This window comes from Phyllobates terribilis, unplaced genomic scaffold (genome assembly GCF_046119375.1).
Source record: "Phyllobates terribilis strain yellow unplaced genomic scaffold, ASM4611937v1 Scaffold_9__5_contigs__length_417890890, whole genome shotgun sequence".
Lineage (NCBI taxonomy): Eukaryota > Metazoa > Chordata > Amphibia > Anura > Dendrobatidae > Phyllobates > Phyllobates terribilis.
In genome coordinates this window covers 165,572,842-165,586,725 of record NW_027362769.1, presented here as the reverse complement: position 1 = coordinate 165,586,725, position 13,884 = coordinate 165,572,842, and the positions used below count along the sequence as shown (strand labels likewise).

Sequence of the window (13,884 nt, the reverse complement as noted above, 5' to 3'; positions counted from 1 at the left end):
CTTCTCCACAGTCCTCCCCTCCCCTCGCGCCTCTTCTCCACAGTCCTCCCCTCCCCTCGCGCCTCTTCTCCACAGTCCTCCCCTCCCCTCGCGCCTCTTCTCCACAGTCCTCCCCTCCCCTCGCGCCTCTTCTCCACAGTCCTCCCCTCCCCTCGCGCCTCTTCTCCACAGTCCTCCCCTCCCCTCGCGCCTCTTCTCCACAGTCCTCCCCTCCCCTCGCGCCTCTTCTCCACAGTCCTCCCCTCCCCTCGCGCTTCTTCTCCACAGTCCTCCCCTCCCCTCGCGCCTCTTCTCCACAGTCCTCCCCTCCCCTCGCGCCTCTTCTCCACAGTCCTCCCCTCCCCTCGCGCCTCTTCTCCACAGTCCTCCCCTCCCCTCGCGCCTCTTCTCCACAGTCCTCCCCTCCCCTCGCGCCTCTTCTCCACAGTCCTCCCCTCCCCTCGCGCCTCTTCTCCACAGTCCTCCCCTCCCCTCGCGCCTCTTCTCCACAGTCCTCCCCTCCCCTCGCGCCTCTTCTCCACAGTCCTCCCCTCCCCTCGCGCCTCTTCTCCACAGTCCTCCCCTCCCTTCGCGCCTCTTCTCCACAGTCCTCCCCTCCCCTCGCGCCTCTTCTAAACTAGGGTTCGATTAAATTCTACGTTTGGTTAGTCTCACTCTTGCAATGAGCCTATGTGGGGTGCCCATGTAATCCCTGGAGCCACAGGCACTTGGTGTGCCACCATATGGTGCCTTCCTACAATATTGTTTTATGCAGTCTTCCTCTAAAAGAAATCCGGCATCTAATGAAGCTTGCTACAAATAGTTTCTCTGTAGGTTTTTTAAAAAATTTGACAGGGGGTAAAAAAAAATCAGTCATACCGCAGTAGAGTTTGGCCTCGTACATTTTTATGGCTGCTGTATGGTGATATGCACGAGCGACTACTCTGAGGGCCAATGCATTTGAATGTCTTCTGGACCCTTGAGGGCTTTGATGGAAACCTCCCTATACCTTTTAATTGCATACAGAAGTGCCATGGACACGTACTGAGGTATAAGATAATACTGCTTCCATAGGAGAAAAAAAATCCACCAAAATGCCGGTCAGCTCAGTGCACAGGTGCCGCCGCCTGCATTAGCCCTAGTTGTAGAGTAGAAACGCACAATGGGTCACAATTTTCACCCAGTTTTAAGATTGAAGAGTCGCAATTTTTTAGCATAAAACATAGTTGTGCAAAAATGTTGGAATTTAGGTGTTTTTATCTCTGCTATGCCACATTCATCTCTTGAGCAGAACCCATCCAGAAGTATCCAGCAGCCATGCTGACCTGTCAGAGTATCCTGCAGCTAGTCCTGGGCAAATGTGAGATTCTATACCCAAATTTTAAGTCTTTATTCTAAGCCTTTGCTGACTCTATAAACTTTGACACTAACCTGCGATTGATCGGTGTGGTCATCAACAGCTTGGTGCTCACGGAAGGTTGTACTATAGTCACTATCTTTTCTGTCATCCACGACTGAACCAGTGAATTCTTCACCAATCATTAAGTTTTCCAGACAAGAAATAAGTTCAGCAGTTAGATGTTCATTGCCTACAAAACTATGACACTCCTGGGCAGAATATGTAAAATCTGCATTGTTTTTGATCTCCGTTGATGATCCTTTTTGACAACTGTCATCATGGACCCAATCCTCCAAAGCTTCGTCTTTTGAGGTTTTGGATATCTGTACAGCTGGTGGTGAACTTCCAGTTTTCGTATCCTCTCCATGGCAGCTGTTGTCAATGAGACCAATCTCCCTCTGAAGACCTTGATCAACATTTTCAGGGTTATTGGATTCCATATTGCTAGACCTTTTCTCCAGCTCTCTCAACATTTTAAGGTTTTCTTTGATGGTTTCATGAATGGTGATTGAGTTTTCTAAAGTAGCTTCCTTGATTGTGGGTAACTCAAAGCTTGGATGCTTGGACTCCATCATCTCATCTGAAGGAAGCACAACATGGTCTTCCTCTTGTTTTTTGGTCTTAATTTGCCAGTCCACACCAGAAATGATGATGATGTTCTCTGTTTTGCTTTCCACCTTCTCCAGCTTTGATGCTGAATTTCGGCGGCGATGGCTCGCAGCGGATGGACTCTTCTTGCCCTTTGTTTTAGTTCTTTTGGATCTTGCACTGCTGTCTCTTGAGGAACTTGCACGACAACTTATTGAGGAACAACTCCTAGTGGAAGAAGCGGAGTTGGTTTCTCTACTGGAGTTGGAAGCATTGACAAAGACAGTAGGTGGGAACATTTGGTACATGACCGGACCAGCACCTTGTTGTGATGTTGTTATCTCTACAAACATATCGCTATATTTTATATCTTGGAAATCATGGGAAGACTTTGTTCTTGGCAGAATGGAAGTATTACTTGGAGAGTTTATTTTCTTCTGTGAGTAAATCGAAAGTTGGGTTTGAGATCGTTGAATATTTCTGTTTGCACCTCCCTGTGAAGAACAGGCAACTCTTTTGGACACTTTGGAAGATGATGGCGCAGACGAATATACCAGGGTTGGTAAAGGAACGCTCTTCCCATTGCTGCGGTTGCTGTTGGACAGAGGTCTTTTTTGCTTTGTGTTATCGGGAGCGGACATGATTCTGCTTTTTCTACTTTTTTGAGTCTTTTCGTTCTCTTTTTGGGCAAGAATATTAAAACTGTGGTTCACGTTATGAAGTAGAGAGCCAGGCTTTGTTTTTCTTTTTGTAAAAAGAGGTTTGATTGGGGAAGAGTTAATCTCTGTCTCGGGCTCCTGCTCGGAAAATGTGATGTGAACAAAAGGTATGTGACTCGTTCTGGGTGTCCTTGAGAGTTTGATGGTTTTGAGCGCTGATTTCTTCTTGGCGTCATCAGTGGTTGGTGTAGCTGTTACCAAATTCTCTTCAATTGTCTTGTTTGTGCCATGTTTCTCCAGCTCTGTGTCTTCTCTTGTGCATGGCGGATCGTCCATCGCACTCGCTTGGTTTTTCCTGAAGCTTTCATGTAATTGTACTTGCTCGATGTGTAAAGAAGATCCGGCCGCCTCTACGTAGTTACTTGATTGTGCTTTGTCATTAGTATGCAGCAGCGGTTTCGAGCCACGACAGCTTACGTGTCTTCTTGCCGTTTCCCCATTCTCAGTAGTCTCTCCTCTTCCAGATCCAGTCCTGCTTCTATCCTCCTCTGCATTTTTTGATGTGTGATCATCCCTGTAACTGTGCTGATTTTCAGAACTAATGCAACTCTCCAAAGTTATCTGCACCATCTCTCTAGACAAAACTATGTCTTCTGTGTCTTGCATTGATTTCTGAAGCTTATCCTCACAGGGAATCTTTCCACTTCTCCAATCTGCAAGGTTGTCAGAAGATAGAGCTGTGCTTGATCGAGTGGCTTCTTTGTGTCTTGAAATGATCTTTGACAAAGGTCTGAGTTTGGCAGGGATTGGAGATCGAGGGGAATGAGTCAGTGGTGGAAAAGTCTAAAGTAGAAAAAAAATGAACATTTCAAACAGTCCCAGAAAATAATGGAGTCTTAAATTTTAAATGCATCAGAACCTCCTTTCTTCTTGCAGCTCACTGTTTGGCTTTACTGTGTAGAATGAGACAAGGTCAGCAGAGTTCTCTCATTAAAAGCTAGAAACTTAATGACTGCTTAATTCTGCAGCTCTATACGGTAGGATATTAACACAATAACCATAGGCAGGACTTTTACATACAGCTCCTACGTCACTTATTAGTCTCTGTGGAAGGGACTGTGCTCAATGTTCCTTGAGGGTATACAACCCCTGGCAAAAATTATGGAATCACCGGGCTCGGAGGATGTTCATTCAGTTGTTTAATGTTGAAAAAAAGCAGATCACAGACATGGCACAAAACTAAAGTCATTTCAAATGGCAACTTTAGGACTTTAAGAAACACTAAAAGAAATCAATATAAAAAATGTGGTACTCAGTAAGGGTAATTTTTTTCAGACCAAGCAGCGGGAAAAAATTATGGAATCACTCAATTCTGAGGAAAAAATTATGGAATCATGAAAAACAAACAAAAGAACACTCCAATACATCACTAGTATTTTGTTGCACCACCTCTGGCTTTAATAACAGCTTGCAGTCTGAGGCATGGACTTAATGAGTGACAAACAGTACTCTTCATCAATCTGGCTCCAACTTTCTCTGATTGCTGTTGCCAGATCAGCTTTGCAGGTTGAAGCCTTGTCATGGACCATTTTCTTCAACTTCCACCAAAGATTTTCAATTGGATTGAGATCTGGACTATTTGCAGGCCATGACATTGACCTTATGTGTCTTCTTTCAAGGAATGTTTTCACAGTTTATGCTCTGTGGCAGGATGCATTATCATCTGGAAAAATGATGTCATCATCCCCAAACATCCTTTCAATTGATGGGATAAGAAAACTGTCCAAAATATCAATGTAAACTTGGGCATTTATTGAAGATGTAATGACAGCCATCTCCCCAGTGCCTTTACCTGACATGCAGCCCCATATCATCAATGACTGTGGAAATTTGCATGTTCTCTTCATGCAGTCATCTTTATAAATCTCATTGGAACGGCACCAAACAAAAGTTCCAGCATCATCACCTTGCCCAATGCAGATTCGCGATTCATCACTGAATATGACTTTCATCCAGTCATCCACAATCCACGATTGCTTTTCCTTAGCCCATTGTAACCTTGTTTTTTTCTGTTTAGGTGTTAATGATGGCTTATGTTCAGCTTTTCTGTATGTAAATGCCATTTCCTTTAGGCGGTTTCTTGCAGTTCGGTCACAGACATTGACTCCAGTTTGCTTCCATTCGTTCCTCATTTGTTTTGTTGTGCATTTCCTGTTTTGGAGACATATGGCTTTAAGTTTCCGGTCTTGACGCTTTGATGTCTTCCTTGGTCTACCAGTATGTTTGCCTTTAACAACCTTCCCATGTTGTTTGGATTTGGAACAGATTTTAGACACAGCTGACTGTGAACAACCAACATCTTTTGCAACATTGCGTGATGATTTACCTTCTTTTAAGAGTTTGATAATCCTCTCCTTTGTTTCAATTGACATCTCTCCTGTTGGAGCCATGATTCAAGTCAGTCCACTTGGTGCAACAGCTCTCCAAGGTGTGATCACTCCTTTTTAGATGCAGACTAACGAGCAGATCTAATTTGATGCAGGTGTTAGTTTTGGAAATTAAAATTTACAGGGTGATTCCATAATTTTTTCCTCAGCATTGAGTGATTCCATATTTTTTTCCCTCTGCTTGGTCTGAAAAAAAAATACCCTTACTGAGTACCACATTTTTAATCTTGATTTCTTTTAGTGTTTCTTAAAGCCCTAAAGTTGCCTTTTGAAATGACTTTAGTCTTGTTCCATGTCTGTGATCAGCTTTTTTTCAACAACATTAAACAACTGAATGAACATCCTCCGAGCCCGGTGATTCCATAATTTTTGCCAGGGGTTGTATTAATCTGACATTTTCAGCTGCCTTAAACGAGTTGTCCACTACATTTTCATTGATGATCTATCCCGGCACCCCCGCCGATCAGCCATTCTTGGTGTTGGTGGTGGCCACCGGCAGGAACTGCTCGATTGTGGCTCTGCTCCATCTTCTGATAGTGGTGGCAGCAGGGTACTAACCATCCGCCTCCTATTAAAATTAATAGGAGTCGGATGTGAAGTGCCCTACCACCACCACGATCGGGAGACAGAGCAGCTCCAAAATTGAGCAGTACTCTGAGTCGGCCACCAGCTAGAACAGCTGATCGACGGAGGTGCTGAGTGTCGAACCCTGACCGATCAGACACTAATGACCTATCCCAAGGATAAGTCATCAATTAAAAAGTAGTTGACAAACGCTTTAAAACATACATACCATTGTCACTATCTGTGCAGATAAACCAGAAAGGAAGCTTGTTGCCTCCAATATAGTCGCCCTATAAACAAAATCTATAAAGGCAAAAATTGATTCCTCTTGTACAGATTCCAATATAAAGAGTCCTGTTTTCTTTCAGGAAGAAAGAATTGTGTACACTCATCGCCAACGTATCTGACCTGTTTATTACCCAACATCTACTGTTCGGGACGTTGAAGGGGCCCCCCCATACATACAAGGTCCTAGGGAAACTCTCTATGTAATGTGTTTAGTAACTTTACAATGTAAACCTGTACAAACGTGGTACGTGACTAAGATGTGGCGTCCACGGTCAACACACCCCTGTATGTAAGGAAAACTTACCTTGGAATCCCTTGAAGTTTCAGCTGAACCCAACCCTTAAAAACAAAAGAAAAGCATTAAGACTGCAAGTATAACATATAATGTGTGCCAACTACATATAAAGTGAAGGCAGCAATGTGGCTTTCTGTATCACGGGGCAATGGTGTTCTTATTTTATCCTTTTCTGCTTTGAAACTTCTTGGATTTCAAGATGGATGACTCCAACCAATGCCTCTGTATACCGCACATACTGTCGTTTTTTTTCTTTTTCTTTTTTCAACTACATTTCTTTAGACTGCACTATTCTGCATAAGGCAGATATTGTAAGGAAGCTTGTGTGCATTGGGGAAGTAAAGCGCTTTACGGTCTGGAGCTCCTGTCCTGGTTAAGCAGGTTACGTAAGACGTAGAATGTGCACACGTTTGGTTTTTTTGCAGCAGAAAAAACTTATGTTATCCGGAAAAACGCTGCGTAAAATATGTGTGTTGGCTTTCAGACTTTGTGAACAATTCAGCTAAGCTGCATTCACCAGTCCGAGCTGCGCTCTAAAGGAGGAGAGCTGAGGAGCAGTCACCAACGCGCAATTAGTTTGGTGTTAGATGTAGTTTAAATGCAATGTAACAAGGCTTCCCCAGACTAAATATCATCAGAGCCACCAACCAGATGAGGCTTTGCATGTGCACGTTACTAGTGCCGTACTAACATCTATCAAAAGCACTAGAATTTAATACACCCTGTCATCTGCTTACAATTTTCCCAGCTAAATTTTTTTCACTTAATGATTTATATATTCAGATTAGAAATGGTAAAAAAAAAAAAAATCAATAAATAATAATAACCTTGCTGAATGATAAAAATAAAAGCACAGGCACACTCACTGATGCGATCTCACTGCCTACATACACTTATAGGTATTTACTAACATGCAGGCACACATTTGCTAATTAAAATAAATAAAATATGCTCTCATCATGACGCCGCCCACTAAATTTTGCTGCCTTAGGCATGAGCCTAGTGGTAAATGCAGCCCTGACCACACGTCCTCATCAATAAGGATTTTGCTGCCAAGACATCAAAGTGCACAATTTCCCTGCTGCTCCTCCGCAGAAGAATCTCTTCATTGCACAACTGTCATGGAATGTCACGGGTGTGTCAGATGTGACAGACAGTCGCTCTGCATCTGGCTGCAGAAGGTCACTGCATTCGCCATTGCAGACGCCTTCTTAATCCTTCCCAGCGGCAACCTTCCTCCTGCTCTGATTGACACACCTGGTCTGGGTGTTTATAAACTCTCAGTCTGCTTCAGGGAGTCGCCGGTGATATTCACATTTTCCCTTCTGAAGGCTTGGAGCTAGAACAGTCTGCTAGCTTCCTCTCTGGTGCCCTTGGAGGACGTTTGGTGTTATCTCTCTGGTGTCTGCTCAAGCTAAGTTTTCCCCCTTTGTTTGTTTCCCTTGTTGTCTTTAGTTTATAGTGGGGACTAACCAGTGCTCACCCCCCTCCCTATCAAGGGCCTAGCTCTAGGGAAAAACAGGGCTTAGGTTCCTGCTCGGCGGTTGGTGTGGAACCAATATAGGGATGGTAGGGTAGGCAAGGTGTTATTAGATCTGCCTAGGGGTCTCCACCCCCCCTTTCCCTAGTGTCTGTGCTTCCTTCCCCTCATCCCTTCGTGTTGCAATTAGTCTTTCCCACACTGTGCGTGACATTGAATGAGTGGTCTATCTTCTAGAGCTGCCCTCCTCTCCAGCCAAAAGATAGTGACCCTTATCTGCAGATTTCTATCTATTAAACAGGTATTCAGAGAATCAAGAGTTGTCCCTTATCTATAGGATAAGGGATAATTTACTGATTGCTGGTGGTCTGACTGCTGGGACATTCGACAAGTCAGAGAATGGGGCTGTGCCTGTCTTGAAGGGAGAAGACATGCAACCTCCACTCCATTTTTTGGGGAAATAGAGGAGCGCTGTACTCTGTCAATGAAACTGTAGGAGAAAGCAATGAATGGAGCGGAGGTCGAGCATGCTATCTCTGCTCCATTCAAGAAGAGGCAGTGCCGAGCCTGTTTCCCGGATCCTTTTAAAGGTCACAACAATTGGACCCCCAGTGATCAGTGAGCTTCCCCTATCCTATATATACATTTTGATACTGGGAACAGCCGTATACACACGTGGTCAAAATTGTTGGTATCCCTCTTTAATGAAAGAAAAACCCACAATGGTCACAGAAATTACTTAAATCTGACAAAAATAATAATAAATTAAAAATCTATGAAAATGAACAAATGAAAGTCAGACATTGCTTTTCTGCTTCCACAGAATTAAAAAAAAGATTAACCTCATGAAATTGGCCTGGACAGAAATGATGGTTCTTCTTAACTTAATATTTTGTTGAACAACCCTTTCAGGCAATCACTGCAATCAAACGATTCCTGTAACTGTCAATGAGACTTCTGCACCTCTCGTCAGGTATTTTGGCCGACTCCTCATGAGCAAACTGCTCCTGTTGTCTTGTGTTTGAAGGCTGCCTTTTCCAGACGGCATGTGTGACACGTAGAAGTAGTGCTGTTGCTTTAAAAGCATTCAGCAACAATTAGAAGTAACACAAGCACAGGAGACAGGAAGTGTTGTGCTCCAGAAGCATCCAGCGACTAGAGGGGTTAACACAGTCACAGGAGAAGGGGAGTGTTCTAGCAGAGGCCCAGAGGGATTGTGGGGAAGTTGTTTACTGTCTGGCTGGAGCCAAAGAGAAAGGTGGCTTATGATCTGTATCTCACAAGGCAAGGGAACAGAATTCAGGTCAGGAGGGAAGCTAAACAAAGGTCAGTTAGACTCCCTGAGCTATCAGTGTGGAGTATTATAGGCCAGGAAGATAAGGACTAGAAGGAAGCCTGTCATAGGGATCATCTCCCTCATCAAACCCCCCCCCCCCCTCCATCTCCATGCAGGATAAAGAATGCTGTGTACTATTGAGTCCTTGTGAAGGAAAAGCCTGTGGTTGTGTATGCATTAAAACTGTGCTGTGCTGTACTGTGCTACCGGATAATAGACTGTGTACTGCTGTGCTGCAAAGGAGACTGTACTGTTATTACTGGAGTCTGTTGCTCAAAGAGACATTTGCAGTGCTCTGGCCATGCCTCATTAAATGTTATCGTTCTACTGTTTATGAAGACTCTTGTCTGATGTGTCTGGTCAGCAACTGAATCTATCGTGTCCCTGACAGAAGCTGCAGCCTATGGTCGCCCTGAGTAACGGTTCCACCAGGATTCCAACAAATTCATGTAACCGGTCTCGCCCCTATCTGAACTTAGGCGGCGTGCATGTAACACATGTTTCAGCTCTTTCCAAAGATGCTCAATAGGATTTAGGTCAGGGCTTTTAGAAGGCCACTTCAGAATAGTCCAATATTTTCCTCTTAGCCATCCTTGGGTGTTTTTAGCTGTGTGTTTTGGGTTATTATCCTGTTGCAAGACCAATGACCTGCGACTGAGACCAAGCTTTCTGACACTGGGCAGCACATTTCTCTCTAGAATCCCTTGATAGTCTTGAGATTTCATTGTACTCTGCACAGATTCAAGACACACTGTGCCAGATGCAGCAAAGCAGCCCCAGAACATAACAGAGCCTCCACCATGTTTCACAGTAGGGACAGTGTTCCTTTCTTGATATGCTTCATTTTTCCATCTGTGAACATAGAGTTGATGTGCCTTGCCAAAAACTTCCATTTTTGTCTCATTTGTCCATAGGACATTCTCCCAGAAGCTTTGTGGATTGTCAACATGCAGTTTGGAAAATTCCAGTCTGGCTTTTTTTATGATTTTTTTTCAACATTGGTGTTCTCCTTGGTCGTCACCCATGAAGTCCACTTTGGATCAAACAAAGACAGATGGTGCGATCTGACACTGATGTTCCTTGAGCTTGAAGTTCACCTTTAATCTCTTTAGAAGTTATCCTGGGCTCGTTTGTTACCATTCGTATTATCCGTCTCTTTGATTTGTCATCAATTTTCCTCCGGCGGCCACGTCCAGGGAGGCTGGCTGCAGTCCCATGGATCTTACATTTCTGAATAATATGTGCAACTGTAGTCACAGGAACATCAAGCTGCTTGGAGATGGTCTTATAACCTTTACCTTTAACATGCTTGTCTATAATTTTCTTTCTAATCTCCTGAGACAACTTTCCTTTGCTTCCTCTGGTCCATGTTGAGTGTGGTACACACCATGTCACCAAACAGCACAGTGAGTATCTGTAGCCCTATATACAGGCCCACTGACTGATTACAAGATTGTAGACACCTGTGATGCTAGTTAGTGGACATAACTTGATTTAACATGTCCCTTTTGTCACATTATTTTAAGGGGTACCATCATTTCTGTCCAGGCCTATTTCATGAGTTTAATTTTTTTTTTAATTCTGTGGAAGCAGAAAAGCAATGACTGACTTTCATTTGAAAATTTTCATAGATTTTTAATTTATTATTACTTTTGTCATATTCAAGTTATTTCTGTGACCATTGTGGGTTTTTCTTTCATTAAAAGAGGGGTACCAACAATTTTGACCACATGTGTAACTCATAAGTCACTTATGGGGAATTAGAAATTTAAAGAGCTTATCCAGTTTAGAAAACCTATATTCCTAACTCAGCCAAACATTTTATTTGTTTTTTTCTGTCTAGACTATGGAAGGAGAACAGCTCTTGGATGTGATATACGATGAGAAACACTTACTATGCCAAATTTGACCCTTTATGTATTTGATGTCACGGAGAGGGTTTGGATTTTGGTGACACTGTAAGATGTTGGGTTCGGAAGAAGACTCCTGCACCAAGTATCCGAGCCCCAGTCTTTCCAGCTTGCTGACCTCTTCCCCCGTCTTTATGTGCAGCGGTGGAAGGGACGGATGCCTTTTGGTGGTTAATTGCTGGGTCGAGAGATTGGCAGCCGGATCAGTGAGCCATTTTTTGGAGAAGGAAGGTCTTTTCCTGCAACACAAATTAACACTTAAGTTTTATGTTGGCCTCATATTCTTTACTCAGCGGGGTGCGTGGTAATAGTATTGCCCATTCCCTATAGATTTAGGGCAGAGTCTAATTGGATACTTTACACGCCAATCTTCATATTCTTGAGAGTAGATTACAGCGCTCAGCATTACATACTCGACCTCCACAATATCCAGACTAATATCAGGATCGGTGGGGGTCCCAGCATTAAGTCTGTAGGGGATAACTCTCAGTCCCCTTTAACTCAAGGAGCCTTACAGTATTTAGACTGGATACAATTGTATCCACTTCTGAAAGTACATAAGTGTTTTCATTCACTGACAGCACACAGTGATCTTCAAAGGGGTAAGTGATTGAAACAAAGTATAATTATTAAGTTTGTAGTAAAATTTTAATTTCCATAAACCCATAGGCTGAATTTTATTCTCACCGTTCCAGAGTTTCATAAAAGTTTTCCATTTCTTGGAAAGTAACTTCTTCTGCGAGATCTGGAACAAGAAGAAAATAATGGGTGACATTGGTGGTGATGCCCACACAGCCTGCAGTAGATGCCAGCGAGGGCGGGCACAGTCTGGTATAAAAAAAACAAACATGCAAGTAAGGAAAACGGGTTAAGAAAGAAAGGTGCAGATTAACTACTAAAGATACGGGAAGATGTCATGTGAACTGACCAGGAGCCATTATCCTCCACTACTGCCATATTCCAGAACTACAACCTCTCTGGAGGCCAGAAGTACAAGGTGTTCAGTGCTCAGAGACACAGCCGAGGTGAGGAGGCCGAGCCCGACCACCACTGAGCAAGACACAGAAGAGAAACATCAGGACTGGGACAAGAGATATCTGATACAGATTGTTCACAGGTTTTCTGGACTGAAGATATAACAGTGACTCTGGACGGAGCAGATGGACGGGCCGGGGCAGATTAGTAACGGGCACAGACCTCCACTTCTCAGATGCCAGTGAGGTGGAGGTGGGCACTGCCATAGACTGGGATTATTAAAGAGGAGCAAGTTGGACATTTTCAGGTTGAAGATGGATCAAAATCACCTCCCAAACCTCCTGCTGGTGTTTAGAAGATATTTTCTTCAAACAGTGGAGCAGGAAACTACGATATTTCTGCAGGACAATGATCGCAGCAGCATCGAACTCTCCACTGCTCGGGGCCAGGAAAGACCTTAAAGATGGAGAATAATGACCGGCCCCGTCCTTACTGGACCTAAATACTGGTGAGAACTTGTGGCCCTTCTCACACGGGAGATTTATAGTGAAGGAGAACAGTCGCCTCTCTGATCAGTGTCTGGGGCTGTGGTTGGTGCTACCCAAAAAGAAGAAGAACCTGACAGACTCCATGGATGGAGATTATGACTGTGACTGAGAAGAAGGGCGGCCATATTACTATATATAATACTATATCACTACTGAGGAGAAGGGCAGCCATATTACTATATGTATTACTATATCACCACTGAGGAGAAGGGTGGCCATATTACTATATATATTACTATATCACCACTGAGGAGAAGGGTGGCCATATTACTATATGTATTACTATATCACCACTGAGGAGAAGGGCGGCCATATTACTATATGTATTACTATATCACCACTGAGGAGAAGGGCGGCCATATTACTATATGTATTACTATATCACCACTGAGGAGAAGGGCGGCCATATTACTATATATATTACTATATCACCACTGAGGAGAAGGGCGGCCATATTACTATATATATTACTATATCACCACTGAGGAGAAGGGTGGCCATATTACTATAACACCACTGAGAAGAAGGGCGGCCATATTACTATATATATTACTATATCACCACTGAGGAGAAGGGCGGCCATATTACTATATATATTACTATATCACCACTGAGGAGAAGGGTGGCCATATTACTATAACACCACTGAGAAGAAGGGCGGCCATATTACTATATATATTACTATATCACACTGAGGAGATGGGCGGCCATATTACTATATATATTACTATATCACCACTAAGGAGAAGGGCGGCCATATTACTATATATATTACTATATCACCACTGAGGAGAAGGGCGGCCATATTACTATATGTATTACTATATCACCACTGAGGAGAAGGGTGGCCATATTACTATAACACCACTGAGAAGAAGGGCGGCCATATTACTATATATATTACTATATCACCACTGAGGAGAAGGGCGGCCATATTACTATATATATTACTATATCACCACTGAGGAGAAGGGTGGCCATATTACTATAACACCACTGAGAAGAAGGGCGGCCATATTACTATATATATTACTATATCACACTGAGGAGATGGGCGGCCATATTACTATATATATTACTATATCACCACTAAGGAGAAGGGCGGCCATATTACTATATATATTACTATATCACCACTGAGGAGAAGGGCGGCCATATTACTACACTGCTCAAAAAAATAAAGGGAACACTTAAACAGAATATAACTCCAAGTAAATTAAACTTCTGTGAAGTCAAACTATCCACTTAGGAAGCAACACTGATTGACAATCAATTTCACATGCTGTTGTGCAAATGGAATAGACAATAGATGGAAATTATTGGCAATTATCAAGACACCCTCAATAAAGGAGTGGTTCTGCAGGTGGGGACCACAGACCACATCTCAGTACCAATGCTTTCTGGCTGATGTTTTGG

General features: G+C 43.3%; 1 protein-coding gene across 1 annotated transcript in view; it reads right to left on the bottom strand.

The window, feature by feature from the left end:
* Positions 1-13,884, bottom strand: part of MAP3K19 (mitogen-activated protein kinase kinase kinase 19) — a 37,024-nt gene that overhangs the window by 9,282 nt on the left and 13,858 nt on the right. Inside the window, exons 8-11 of the mRNA XM_073647283.1 lie at positions 11,633-11,690; positions 10,931-11,184; positions 6,229-6,263; positions 1,411-3,468 (exon numbers count right to left, since the gene is read on the bottom strand). Coding sequence (XP_073503384.1) covers positions 1,411-3,468; positions 6,229-6,263; positions 10,931-11,184; positions 11,633-11,690 — 2,405 coding nt within the window. The remainder of the gene's footprint in view (positions 1-1,410; positions 3,469-6,228; positions 6,264-10,930; positions 11,185-11,632; positions 11,691-13,884) is intronic.